At 45.0% G+C, this 14802-nt stretch overlaps 1 protein-coding gene across 2 annotated transcripts in view; it reads left to right on the top strand.

The window, feature by feature from the left end:
• Positions 1 to 5197: 5197 nt before the first annotated feature.
• Positions 5198 to 14802, top strand: part of FAM13A (family with sequence similarity 13 member A) — a 135149-nt gene continuing 125544 nt past the window's right edge. Inside the window, exons 1-3 of one of the 2 annotated variants that reach the window (XM_083398272.1) lie at positions 5198 to 5475; positions 8536 to 8725; positions 12046 to 12255. In XM_083398272.1, coding sequence (XP_083254398.1) covers positions 5449 to 5475; positions 8536 to 8725; positions 12046 to 12255 — 427 coding nt within the window. In that variant the 5' untranslated portion in view covers positions 5198 to 5448. Of the gene's footprint in view, positions 5476 to 7385; positions 8726 to 12045; positions 12256 to 14802 lie in introns of those variants that run through there. The other variant, XM_083398271.1, reaches the window with a different exon arrangement.

Below are 14802 nucleotides of genomic sequence, written 5' to 3'. Positions count from 1 at the left end.
CCTGCAGGTAGAAGGGTGCCTCACAGCAGGGAGGTGGCTAGGTTCAAAACCACCTCCCTGAATTGCTAGCAGTCCGTGTGCAGGGAGATGGGTGGTTTATCAAAAACCAGGATTTCCTTATTTATTATATTAATATTGGATAGCTCAGTGGCTTAGACTGTGGTGCTGATAGTGCCAAGGTTGCAGACCCGATCACAGTATGGGACAGCTGCATATTCCTGCATTGCAAGGGATTAGATGATCCTCTGGTTCCCATTCAACTAGCTCTAGGCTAGCTCTTAAGGTGTTATGTACTGAAATTTTCACCCTGGGCCAGCAGGGGGATACTGTAGGCAGTTTTCACTCAGGTCCACATATGCAAATAAGGGATTGAAAGTGAAGTTCAGTGATTGGATAGTTACAGAAAATGGTTACTGTTGCGTTGTAGTGGAGCTCTATATAAGCAGGCTGGCTGAACCCTTCAGTTCAGTTCTGTTCTGGCCTGTGAATAAACAAGAGCTTCTTTGAAGAATCGCTGTGTCATCTGATATGTTCACCCACAACTTAACATAAGGTATATGCAGAACTTCACAAGTCTTGAATTTCCATTACCCTGCTTCTTCTTCACCAAATTTTGCACAAAAAACACCCAAAAAAACCATTTGCAGTAGCTTGGAAGCTCAGAGAAACATTTCTCCCTCCACCCTCTTTTAAATTATTACTTTACAGGACCCAGAGCTGAGTCCCTGGAAGCGAAAACAAATCCCGGATCTGAGCCCTGCCTCATAGTAAGCTATGAAGTACCACTGTACTTGCACTTTGACGTGCTTTTGAACTGCTAGGTTGGCAGGAGCAGGGGCCGAGCAACGGGAGCTCACCCCGTTGCAGGGATTCAAACCTGATCGGATTTCTGATCGGAAAGCCCTAGGCTCTGTTGCAATGGATGAACTTCGAGAGGGAAAACTGTGTCCTTCTGTTGGGTTTTCTAAAGGAAGTGCCTTTGGTACTTTCAACACGGCGAAATGCATCTGATGAAGTCCGCAAAAGCGTACGATGCCACAACAAATCTGCCGATCTTTTAAGGTGCCTCAAAAACTCTTTGTTGTGTCTAGACTGAAGTGTCAGCTTCTGCGCTGCTTCTTAACTGCTAGGCAGACCCAACGCTAAACACGCAGTCTGCTTTCATTTGTGTAAGAGCAAATCAAGGGGTTGGGTGGAAAACTGAAGGGGAAAGTACATTAGAGAGGATTAGGCAGAGGATGGTTTCCTACAGTTATCACCCTCCCCCTTGCAATGGCGTAGGGAACCTTTTCCAGGCAATAGGCTGCATCCGAACCTCAGCAACTTTGAGGTGAGGGCCACATACCAGTGATGGGAAGGGCCGGAGGCAAAAAAATGGTTGAAGCAAAAGGATGTGACTCTTACTCTTGCACAGAGGCGACATTCCACCAGTGTAACAGGACCTATCAGCATTGGCATTCTAACGGCTCCTGAAGGCACACCTGAGCATTTCCCTCAACTAGGGTTTGAGTTTTATTTGACTGTTATAAGCTTTATTTGGTTAAAAAGCAGTTCTGAATCGTATTTTTAATTCCTTGCTTTATTGTATATTTTAATGCCAAATGGAATTACGGCACGGTTTAATTATATATTGGTTTTATAGTTATAAATAGTTCAGTAGCCATTTGGGCATATAAGCTGTAGATAAATGAAGAAGACGAAGAATAATTCATAACAATTCCAGTCACACAAAAGACAGAGGTTTCGACACACATTTTATTTATGTCATGAACTGGCAGGACAATGGAAAGGAGGAGGAAGAGGATCCTGGCGAGGGGGTGTAGCTGTGACTGGTACACACCGGGGCAAGCTGGGAGTGGAGAAGGACAGGTTGAGGGCACAGAAAATACTCATGGGGAGACAGAGGGTGGCAAGGGGATGGTAGTCAGTGCACAGGAACCAGAGGAGAACCCTTCACCAGAGCCGGAGGGGCCCTTGTCTCCACAAACACGGTGGGCTCTGAGGCATAGGGAGCAGTGTGAGGTATGCTCTACAGGGATGTCCAGTAAGGCAACACGGTGACCAAGTACAACAATGCGATGTCAATATGAACTCTTTATATAATCTATACAGAACATGGACAGTATGAAATATATGAAATATGCACTCTCTGCAAAACCAAATAAACAGAAATCTGATAAATCTCTGAAAGTCACAAAATATGCACTCTTGATGGATTCTCTAGAAAACATAGAACCAAATAAACATAAGTCTTATAAGTCTTTGTAGACTATGCAAGTCTCTGAAAGAAGCAATGGGTCAGATTCTTATCTGGTAAAAACAAGCCGAAAAGCTTTGTTTTGTGATGTCCAACACTGCCGAAGTGGTCCACAAACAGACGTAGTGAACAGTGATTCCTGGTATACCCACTGTTTCGTGGAAATCTTCAGCACAGCAGGATACAGAAATGCTTCATAAACCCATTGATATGGTGAATGGAATTGTATAACGATGACTGCTATGGAGCAGTGGTCATAAAGTTATGTTATGTATAACTTAAGATGGCTACTGAACTATTTATAATTGTTTGGCTACAGGGATGTCCGACAGGTCGATCGTGATCTACCAGTGAACTGCATAGTGTCCTTGGTCGATTGTGGTCGATCATGGCACCCTGATAACCTCCTCTCCCCCGAAGGAAAAACAACAACTCTGGTCAATCCAATGGGTAGATCACTGCCAGTTTGTTTGTTTTTAGTGGGAGTAGATTGCAACCTCTTGGAAGTTGGATGTGCCTGCTCTAGGAGGCCGAGGCAGGCAAGGGCTCACAGCCCAGCTCCCTAGCTGGCCAGGTGAGGCTTGCTAGCTCTGGGAGGAGGTGTGTGATTCCTCAGGCTCAGGACAGGTGAGGGTCACATGCCTCATCAAGCCCAGATGCTGCAATCAAGATTCAAGGTATAAAAGTGAAGCAGAGCTGAGTTGCTGTGTCTGCTTAACTTCTCACGTTGATGGAGGGGGCCACTAGGGGCGCATTGGAAGATAGCCGACAATACCATCTCTTTGACCCACACGGGGTAATTAAGAGGCTGTTATGGGAGTAGGCAGCCTCCCTTGTTGCCCCAAGGAAATGGGGAACACTGCCCTTGCCTGCTGTGCCCATAAATCACCCCCTAATTCGAAAGAAGGGGGTGAGGGCCCTAGGCAGAATGCCCCCGTGTGGACCTCAGCTCTCCTGGACGCTGTCTCTGATCGCGCACTAGCTGCAGCAATTTGGAATAATTAATTACAAAAGAAGCAAATGCACATATTTCAAGTGAAGAAGGGGAGTGATGTCTGCTAATTTAAGTGACCTCTGCGAAAGAAGACGACGGGTTGGAGAAACAGGAATATTTTACGATGAAGATACACCAAAGGCTGGGTATGTTGACAACGGGACTGAATGGGGGGGAGGAACCTTTTTTACTTTCCTTCTATGCGATTTACAAGAACCCCTCCTCATTAGAATCGTCGGTTGAACTGACCCAAGCAGGATGATTAAGGTCTGTGTGGAGATAAACTTTAACCAAAAGTATGCTTTATGGAGATTGAGAAGCAATAAGAGCTTTTGGAATGGCGCAGCAATTAATTTGGAGTCGCCATCTTGCCAAAGGATTTATAGCCGGGAGGAAGAACGGACTTATTTTCAGACTGCATTCCTGGTGAATCTCCTCAGAGGTTTTGAGAAAGGAGGCAGATTGGTGAAGATTAATGACGCTAAGACTGTTTTGATGTATGGAAGTGATGTTACATGGAAAACGTCTGAATATGGCTACTGGATTAAAAAAAAAAATCCACGCAGGATTACAAACCGTTCTAACCAGTTTGTGGAGACTATCAGAGGTCACAAAGAGAAAGGAAAAATATATGAAAATAACAACAAGAGATGTGGAAAAACAATAAGAAAGGACTGGATAGTACTGTGAACATCATAAGGTTAGATTTGTGGACATTAAAACAGCAGTAAGAAGCAAGAAGTTGATTGGATCCCCTTCAAAACTTGAAATATGGGTACCCCCAACAAAAATTTAAAATTCGGCTGTGTAATTTGGAATTTATGTAATTTGGTTTGATTTGATGTGATTGGTCGGTTAATAAAAAAATATTCTTTAAAAAAAAAAAAACTTCTCACGTTGATGGACCTCGCCTTGGATTTTCCAGGAGCTCCAACTGTATACGCCCATGGGGACTTGTCTCCAGGTTTGCCGGGATTCAGGACTTTATTTACTCTTAAATTTATATTGCACCTTTCCTTCAGGGAGCTCAGGGCAGCAAATGTGCTTCTCCCGTTCCTCATTCCGCCCCCTGTCCAGAATAACCCAGTGGAGTGGATTAGGCTGAGAGACATTGACTGGCCCAAGGTGGTCCCATGAGTTTTGTGGCGGAGTAGAGATTTGAACCCTGGTCCCCCTGGCCCTATTTCAATGCATGCAATCGGTATTTTGAAGAAGACCTATCCAGGCAGAAGCACCGTGGAACAGCACTGCTGAAAAGTGTGGCCCGGGTAGATCCAACAGAGCTTTCCTTACACCCTTTAGAAAATAGGCTTGGGTGAGTTGGCAGAAGAAATGAAATCTTCACGCAGGAATTGGATCAGTCCAAAAGGTGGAGTCTTGAGAGTCCCATGGACTGCAAGAAGATCAAACCTCTCCATTCTGAAGGAAATCAGCCCTGAGTGCTCACTGGAAGGACAGATCCTGAAGCTGAGGCTCCAATACTTTGGCCACCTCATGAGAAGAGAAGACTCCCTGGAAAAGACCCTGATGTTGGGAAAGATGGAGGGCACAAGGAGAAGGGGACGACAGCAGACGAGATGGTTGGACAGTGTTCTCGAAGCTACCAGCATGAGTTTGACCAAACTGCGGGAGGCGGTGGAGGACAGGGGTGCCTGGCGTGCTCTGGTCCATGGGGTCACGAAGAGTCGGACACGACTAAACGACTACAACAACAACCAAAGGTGGTGGAGACAGAGAAAATCAGCATCTTGTGGCCCGAAATCAGGATATTTCAGAGCCCTGCAAAGAAAGCAGCCGGGAGCGGGGTGGCTTTGCAGGCAGACGCCTTCAGACCAGCTTCCTTCCTTGCACGAAATCCTTGGAAGTGGCAAGAAGTCGGCGACTCTTAAGTCCCGGGTCACATGACCCTTCCCAGTCCGCCAATGCAAGAGTCGCTGGCTCAGATTTCAGCTCCAGGGTCTTGATTCCAGCCATGTGCATGCAAAGCAGGAAGGAGAGCTCGAAAAGTTTCGGGGGAAACGCTTGAGGGCTGCTGGACGTTTTTGTTTTTTTGTTTTTCCCCGCGGAGCCGCAGCAGAAGGCAAAGTTGGAAGAAAGCTTTCCGTGTCTCGGGAGGGAGGCTTTGCCTTGAGTCTCCAGCAGTCTGCTTAATGCCTTCATCCTATCTTCATTACTTCTTCCAGACACTCCGGAGAGAATGGGGGCAGGCGCATTAGCCATCTGTGTGAGTACGAGGCGGCGGGCTGCGCGGGGAAAGCGAGGGAGGCGCAACTGCGCGCAAATGGGTGCCTGCGCGCGCGCGCTCTGTCTCTGCAGTCTAACATTTTGAACGGTTCAATAAAGTGGTTTAGTCAGTCGGTGTGTCTAGATTTGTTGTCTTACAATGTGGGGAGACTTCCAGGTTTTGTTGGTTTCTTTGTGTGTGTGTGTGTGTGTGTGTGTGTGTAATTTTTGGGCTATTTTTAATAGGTGCAAAACAGAATAAATAACAACGGAGCCATGGGTTGGGTGTGTGTGGGTGCATATAGAGAAGAGATGAAAAACCAAACATTGTTTTAGGCATGTATAAAAAGCATTTTGTTCTTCCAGTGTTAAGCTTATGTTCAGTTCATTCCGTTTCTGCTCTTATTTCTCAGCCTCAAAGTCAGCCCTCTCTTATTTTATAATATACGTGATTCGAAAATAATTGTACAGCAATTCCACCTAGGAGGTGTAGCTTGCCTCCTTTGTTTTGATGAAGAGGCTTTGGGGTGGTTGATGTTGTTTAGATTCTGGGGGGTTGATCAGCAGCACAATTATACATAGACTCAAAAGTAAATGTCAATGAATTTAAGTGGGGCTCAGTCCCGGCCCCCCACCCAGTGTATAGAACTGCAGTTCCAGTAGTATTTTTTAAAATCTGTTTTCGCACCACAACTTCTGTTTTGTTTATAACTATTTCCCAAAATTGTTTCAGTAGCTTGTAGTTAAGCACTTGGTTTATTCTTCGATTAAAGTCATTGTATAAGTGCCAGGTTTGCATGTAAAATAAACAAACAAACCCATTTTATTTCCAGAGTAGGGCTTTCTGTTGTGTTGTGCCTTCTCTGTTAGAAGACTCTGCCTGCAGTCTTCCCTCTAAAAAAGGTTTTGCTCCTAAGCAAGTACATGCATGTTTGCCGCCAATATGGGTAAGTTTGAAGCTGTGTTTAGAAATTGGAGCCGCTCAGATAAATGTGCAAATTTAAAGGCATTTCTTAAACAACGAAGAAACAAGCGAGATTCAACTTGCTCCTGCAGCAGTGTGAGGCCGGATTGATAATGTGTACAGTATTTTATTCTTTTTAACTAACATTCCAAGGTGGATGTTTCAGAGGGAAGGATTTGCTGTTCCATGCATATATTTTGCCTGTTTTGTAGGCACTAGAGATTTAGTGGATTTAGCAGATGGGTAGGCAAAAGACCATGCGCTCCCCTCTCTGCTTTTTTTCTGAATGCACATAAATAAATAACATTAAAAGAATTAGTACACACTGTCTGCCCTTTCCATCTCTTGAGTCTTGCATGTTTCGCTTTTGAACCTTTCCCATTTTTCATGTTCAAAAGGACAGGTTAGCAGTCTAGTTCTCTGTAAGTCTGTGCAGAAGCCAGCCACTTTTGAGTTCAGTGGGGTTTACTCCTAAGGTAAATGTGTACAGTCATACCTCTTGTTACGTTTGCTTCAGGTTAAATCTTTTCAGGTTGCATCCCGCAGCGACCCGGAAGTACCAGAAAGGGTTACTTTCAGGTTTCACCGCTCGCTCATGAGCAGACACTCAAAATGACGTCACGCGCAGAAGCGGCGAATCGCGACCCATGCGGATGCAGGTTGCGTTCTGCTCATTTTGCGAACAGGGCTCCGGAACGGATCCCGTTCGCAACCAGAGGTACCACTGTAATAGGATGGCCACCTTCATTCTTAAAACAAGTTTTATTAGGAGTGGGAATCTTGGCTGGCTTATTTGGAACTTAAATAGTGCCCCCCCCCCTTTGCATCATTTCAGGAGTAGAAAGCTGGTAAAGTTATGTTTATATAGCGGCTCAGAGCAGGACCACACAGCTCACCAAGCAGAACCCCTTTGCTCAGCAAGCCCTTTAAGAAGGGATGCAGTAAAAGTGGCAGAACCTTAAGCTAGCATGAATACGATTACCAGGTGGCCTCATAGCACGGCTTCAAGATCTGCAAGAGGCCTTTCACCAGGCATAATGTTTGCTGGAGCATTTGCGCTATGCAGCCCAGTTTTAAAATGGATGCTATATAGCGCTTCATTGAGTTACCACTGGGACATCCTTGGGAGATGTATGAATGGAGGTTCTATCACAACAGGTAGTGATGGAGGAGGCTGTTTTTGATACATGCCAGCCAGCAGTGTTAAAAATAACGCACACTGCTATTTTTCTGTTAAACATCCACATTTTAGCTTTGACTCTCAGAATCGTTGGAAGGGACCCCAAGGGTCATCTAGCCCAACCCCCTTGTGATGCAGGAATATCAACTGAAGCATCCATGACAGGTGGCCATCCAGCCTCGGCTTAAAAACCTCCAAGGAAGGAGAATCTGCCACCTCTTGTTGGAGTCTGTTCCACTGTCAAACAGCTCTTGCTTGTTTTTTCTGAATGTGTAGTCAGTATCTCCTTTCTTGTGACTTGAAGCCATTGGTTCGAGTCCTACCCTCCGGAGCAGGAGAAAACAAGCTTGCTCCATCTTCCAGAAAACAAATAGATAAAATTTTATAGACTAATTCTGGACTGGATGGGCTATTGGCCTGAACCAGCGAGGCTGTTAGGAAAAATCCAGCTTGTACACAGTGGTGCTGCTCTTCCGCTGTGGCAGAAATCCATTTCTCAGTGTCTGGTTACGGTGCCAGGCCATTCGGCTATTTACCTCTATGTTTACCCTGATGTTTCAGAGAAGAACGGCTTCCATTCATAGAGCGTGTCTCTCGTTTCCGCTCCACCCACAGTTGCTCTGGCAATGCAGCTTGGAGACTTCCAAGTTATCCACTCTGTTGCTCGGCTACGTATTCCAGACTCCTCCTCCTCCTCTGACTTTCTTTTTCCCTTTTCAGTCTCTCCCTGTGTGTGCATGTTTCTGTCCCAGACCTTTTCGGAAGAATTTCTCTCCGCCCAGTTTCATTTGTTTATGTTGAGCATTTAAAATCTGAAAGGCCTGGCTTTGAATGCTCGGCTTTCCTTTCATAGAGCCACCATGCAGCCCCCTATAGTCACAATGACTGACTGCTCCCTCTTTCTGTGCTCTTTCAAGCAAAGCAAATCCGCTGTCAGGCTGAAAGAAGACATGAAGAAGATTGCGGCAGCCCCACTGAGTGGCCAGAGGGGAGCTGGCTGCCAGAAGGTGTTTGGCGTAAGCCTGCATGAACTTCAGCAGCAGGGACTGAGCAAGAACGGAGTCCCGGCCGTCGTGTGGGAGATTGTCGAATACCTGACTTGGCATGGTAAGCTGCTAGCGGAACCCTCCTTGTTGAAAAAGAGGGAAAGAAAGGTTTATCTCTAAGGTACGGGTAGCGAACATGTGACCCACCAGATGTTGCAGAGCTTACATATCTCTATGCGGCCTAGGACCCACGTACCTACGGGACTGCCTCTCCTTGTATGTCCCGCAGAGGACCTTAAGGTCCACAGATGGCAACATTTTGGAGGTCCCAGGTCGCAAGGTGGTTAGGTTGGTCTCAACTAGGGCCAGGGCTTTTTCAGTACTGGCCCCGACTTGGTGGAACACTCTGTCACAAGAGACTAGGGCCCTGCGGGACTTGACATCTTTCCACAGGGCCTGCAAGATAGAGCTGTTCCGTCTGGCCTTAGGTTTGGACTCAGTCTGACCCTTATGTTTCCCTCCCCTTATAGTTTTGACTTTTAAAATGAGGCTGCATTTTAAATTTCATTTTAACCTGTATTTTAAATTGGGTTTTTTCTTATTATGTTTTTACTGAAATTTTATTGGTGAAAGCCGCCCTGAGCCCGGCTCTGGCCAGGGAGGGCAGGGTATAAATAAAAATTATTATTATTATCATCATCATCATCCTCGTCCCTGACCATAGGCCATGTTGACTGGGACTGATGGGAGCTTATTATAATTATTATTAAGTTATATACCATCCTTCATCAAAAGATCTGAGGGCGGTTCACAAGATTATTTATACAAGATTATTTATTTACTTACTTTGGGCATTTGGACCCAACTCTCCAGCCAAAAGGGCCCCAGAGCAGCTTACATACAATAAATCAGAATAAGAACTCAGCTTCCTGTCTCACCTGCTGTTGGGATTTCTGCTTCCAGGTGGTGGTTGGAGTCCCACAAATTCTGGAGAGTTGCAAGTTGCTTTAAGGGGCTGTCTGTACTCTCAATGTGTAAATGCATTTTATCTCTGTCTGTAACTTCTGTTGGCTCTCTCCCCCCACCTACTTCCAGAGAATGCTGGGAATTGTAGTTTGGTGATTCTGGGAAGTGTCTATTAGAGACCCCAGGCGCCCTCCTAGGACTGCATTTCCCCATAAAAGAAAACTCCTAAACTAAGTTCAGGGCTCTTCCAGGTACACTGTTTGCATAAGATTTGGCCATCATCTCCACACACTTTCTCAAACAATTATCTTGTCGCTGCAAAAAGTCAAATTTAAAAAGTGGTGGGAAATTCCCCCTGGGAAGTGTGGAATAACAGCCACGATCTGGTATTGTTGTATAACTTTGTGAGAACATTTCAAGAGAAATGCTCAATAAACAGGGGACATTGTATAACCTCTGTACATGTTTTGTGTGAACGTATTGGCATGAATCCTTTCCGGAAGTCTGTTCGACTTCCAAAACGTTCTGCTTCCAAAGCCTAGCTTCTGATTGGCTGCAGGAAGCTCCTGCAGCCAGTCGGAAGCTCCGTCGGACGTTCAGCTTCCAAAAGAATGTTCAAAAACCGGAACACTCACTTCCGGTTTTCGATCGTTCGGGAGCCAAAACGTTTGACTCCCAAAGCAATCAGGAGCCAAGGTACGACTGTAATAGCTGATCTGAAAGCTCAAGTCTGTGGTGTGGATGCATGTGTATATTTTATTTCATTTTATGTGGAACAGTTCCATTCTGACTTTATTCTATCCTGGTACTCAGGATAGTCTAGACAGACACTGTCAACACCCAGACTTGCTTATCGTCTGCAAAGGGGCTGCCTCATGTGTCTTCAGACCAAGCCAGGGTCTTGATCTCCGCGGTGATTTTCAAAGCCCCCTAATTGTCGTGGTCTAATGCAGCCTTCCTCAAGCTAGTGTGGTGTTGTGGTTAGATCTAAGGGTGCCAGTGTGCTGTAACATTGTTAGAGTGTTGGACCAGGTCCTGGGAGAGCAGGGTTCGAATCCCCACTCAGCCGTGAAGCTCACTGGCTGACGTTGGGCTAGTCACCATCTCTTAGCCTAACCTACCTCGCAGGGTTGTTGTGAAGATGAAATGGAGAGGTGGAGAATCATGTATACCATTTTAAGCTCCTTGGAAGGAAAAGGGGGAATAATAATAATAGTAATAATGATAATAATGATGCTGATGATAATAATAATAAATAATAATAATAATAGAAAATGGAAATGGAAGAAAGTGGGGATCTAAGAGCACCAACATACTAAGTAGGTTCAGGTTCAAATTTCACATAATTATTAAATAAATCTAATCTTAAATGCTCTGTAATGCTTATATTTGTGTGCATGCAAGATAAAGAACTAAGCAAGTAGTCTTAAGTTTGATGGTGTGTGAATACTTCTCAACTTTCTGATTTAAAGGCATCTTGCTTTTCTGCAATGTGCCCTGTTTTCCAGCAGATGTCAGAGTAGGATTGCTAGGCTTTAGTGGAGGCCGGTTTCTGCTGAGGAGCTTTTGAGGCATTCGGTGCGAACTCCTGTGGGCTAAACTCGTAGCTCTTGTCAGGGCCAAACAACAACCTAAGGCTTTTTCCCCCTTTACTTTCTTTATTTATTTATTAGATTTATATGCTGCCCTTTGTCGTAAGATCTCAGGATGGCTCACAGAATAAAATACAGGATGAAAACAAGCAAATAAGTAAAACAAAACTGCAAAACAATAAGCCCCCCTTCCCACAGACACATTTAAAAGGCTGTAGAATATTGAACAGCCAAAGGCCTGGTTGAAGAGGAATGTTTTTCCCTGGCACCTATAGAGAGAGAAAACACTTTTTTTTCGGGGGCACGCAGGGGTATGCACATTTTATGACTCTTTGTACTTTTGTCCATTTACTGTGTTTATTTTCCCCGATTTGAACTATAAAATTGTGATTTTCTTGAGTCAAAATGAGAGTGCCCCTAAACATTATTTTAGGGGGGAAAGCACTATATATATAGATAGATAGATAGATAGATAGATAGATATAGATATATATATATAGATATATATATATATAATGAAGTCACCAGGCAAACCCAGCTTGTTCTCCACTGCACTAATTAATTTCCTATTTGTTGGGTGTGTGTTTTTTTCCACACAAGAGAGCATTCAGAATTGTGATATTTCCTCCTTCACAGTTCGAAATGAAGCAGTTCCATTCTCCCACCTTGGATCTTTACCACCTTATGGTGCATGTATGTCTAGGCCAGGCCTACATTTTTTTGACCCTCGTTTTCACTGCTAGACAGTTAAAAGCCGACTTAGGCTTCTTTTGTTACATTTGGCATTTGCCATTGGTTGCTCTGGCCGTGTTATTTTTAAAGCAGGGCAGTGGGTGTGCCAGTTATTTATTTATCTTCCTCCTTTTTTAATGCGTAATTACAGGGCTGAAACAGGAAGGTCTTTTCAGGGTGAACGGCAACCTGAAAACCATGGAGCGGCTTCGAGGGAAGTACGAGAGCGGAAAGGGAGTGGTGCTGACTGTGGAAGGCGACGTCAGCTCCGCGGCCAGTTTGCTGAAATTGTTTTTGAGGGAGCTGCCTGATCGGGTGATCACTTCTGCAGCACATCCCAAATTCATACACCTGTATCAAGGTGACAATCTTTTCATCAAGCTTACATCCCTGTGTATATTGTTCCTGGTGGAGTTCACTAGAGCTATAGCTGTTGGGGCTGGTGTTATGATTTTAATCATTTCCCCTAAATAGGGCAGTTGCTATGGGAAACGGTAACATGCATATAGTGGTACCTCGGAAGTTGAACAGAATCCGTTCCAGAAATTCATTCGACTTCCAAAACGTTCGAAAACCAAGGCATGGCTTCCGATTGGCTGCAGGAAGCTCCTGCAGCCAGTCAAAAGCCACAGAAGCCCCTTCAGACGTTCCAAAGAACTTTCGCAAACTGGAACACTCACTTCCAGCTTTGCAGTGTTCCGGAGCCAAAGCGTTTGACTCCCAAGGCGCTCGGGATCCAAGGTATGACTATACTCCTAGTCGCAGAAAAAACCCCAAATGTTGTCCTGGAAAAACAACTTGTGCCAGTCAGTGGATAAAATTTATGTGACTGAGTTGGGTTGCTTTGCTTCTTTGAACACTTGGCCAGTCTGAATTAGCAGGGGGTCAATTCCCATACTTTCCCCACATCCCGAAGCAAATTTCGCTAAATGAGTACAGTGGTACCTCAGGTTACAGACGCTTCAGGTTGCAGACGCTTCAGGTTACAGACCCCGCTAACCCAGAAATAGTACCTCGGGTTAAGAACTTTGCTTCAGGAAGAGAACAGAAATCGTGGCGCAGTGGCAGCGGGAGGCCCCATTAGCTAAAGTGGTACGTCAGGTTAAGAGCAGTTTCAGGTTAAGAACAGACCTCCAGAACGAATTAAGTTCTTAACCCGAAGTACCACTGTAAAAGGTGTGCTGCTCAGTGGTGAAGAGTGTGCTTTGCATGCAGAAAGGTCTCTGGTCCAGTCCTTGACATCTCCAGGTAAGACTGGGAAAGACTCACATCTGAAATCTGGAGAGCCACTGCCAATTAGTGTAGACTGACCATGCCAGCTGGAGCTGGTGGAGCTGTAATCCACAACATCTGACAGGTGCAAGGCTGGTGTACACAATACTGACATAGATGAATCAGTGGGGGGGGGGGGGGTTGGATGAGGCAGAGTTAGCCCTCTACTAGCGAGAAGCACCCCAAAGCTACCGCCATCGCAAGGCAGTGGAATCCCTTCCCTCAGATGTCCTGTTCAGAGTGGGTGAAGCTTTCAAAGGACTGTGGGCCTCAGATAGAAAGAGCATGGGCATGTGCAGAGTGTACCTCCCTTGCGACTGTGAAAACTATTGTGTTTAATAAGATGATTCCACAGTATCCTCAGACCATGCAGCTTCACTGCTTTACAAAATGTGTAACGGTGCAGACGTTCACTTTCTAAAGATTTATTTGAAATGTCAAAACAATAGTTCTATCGCTCTTCTTTTCCTTCCCCAAAGATACAAAAGTAGGATGCCTTGGAGAAGGCTTTTTTTTAAAGGCTTTGGAATAATGGTAATCTCTGATTAAGAAGTCATAGAATCATAGAGTTGGAAGAGACCACAAGGGCCATCGAGTCCAACCCCCTGCCAGGCAGGAAACACTGCTTGGTGTTTGACTTTGTTTCAGTAGCGTTCCCAAGAATTTGGGTTGATGGCAACTTTATAAGCTCATCAAGGGGCTCAAAAGATTTGGGAAGCCCTGGGTTAACATGCTACCATCCAGCAACAGGTTTACCATCTCGGTGAGAACTAGGTCGTGGTTTTTGAGCCAAACGCTCCACATTCTCTCTCCTTGCTATATTCCTCTTGGTTAATGGGCAGAACATATTTAAACTCCTCTTTTCGTAAAACACTAGAGAGTTTCCAGTATGAGTGGGTTCAACTGCTGACACCTGTCCTTTGTTTGAGCATAGCTTTGCATTAAAAATGGCTTGCCAGTCAGCTGTTTTTGGTTTTTTTGGTGGCGGGCTCCTTTTTCCAGCACAGCTTGCCACATGCTCTTGAACTTGTGTTGTGATAAGATCAAGGTTAGCTGTGAAGAAGAATGATTTCTTGTTTGTAGCCATAAAGATCCCAGATACTTACCACTCAGCAAAGCACACAGTGCTCCTGTGTTGGAAATAATGTTCAGCCAAGGAGTAATAATGCCTTTCTGCACTGTTTACAGATAAAACAAGTTGTAATTTAGGAACAAGGTTAGAGGGCTTGGCTGAACTCCCTCACATTGCAGAATCAGGTGGTTTGAACGTATTGGAGCAACTTTAAACATTATGAAAAGATGCGGTTCTGAGCTCTTGTTGTGTGCCTAAGATTTGAAAAGGAAGTTGCACAGGGAGGTTGTGTGAGCTCCTTTATCATCCAGAGCTTATATATTCTGGGAAACTCTGGTTAATTTAGAGACTTCCCCATTGAATCTTGGTCACCATGGATGAACTCTTTGCACAAGAGGCAAGGAGATAATTGTAGCCTGCCAATCCAGATCTGATGGTAAATCGTGGTTAGAGGCTCTGTTCCAGAAAGTAGACGAGGAAACCTCAAGAAATGAAGAGGCAAAATCCTTAGCATGTTCCCAACTTCCAAGTAACAGTTGGGAAGATGGAGTTGAGTTTGGGAGG

The sequence above is a fragment of the Podarcis tiliguerta genome (assembly GCF_965153285.1).
Source record: "Podarcis tiliguerta genome assembly, chromosome: 9".
Lineage (NCBI taxonomy): Eukaryota > Metazoa > Chordata > Lepidosauria > Squamata > Lacertidae > Podarcis > Podarcis tiliguerta.
This window is presented reverse-complemented; position numbering and strand designations above follow the sequence as displayed.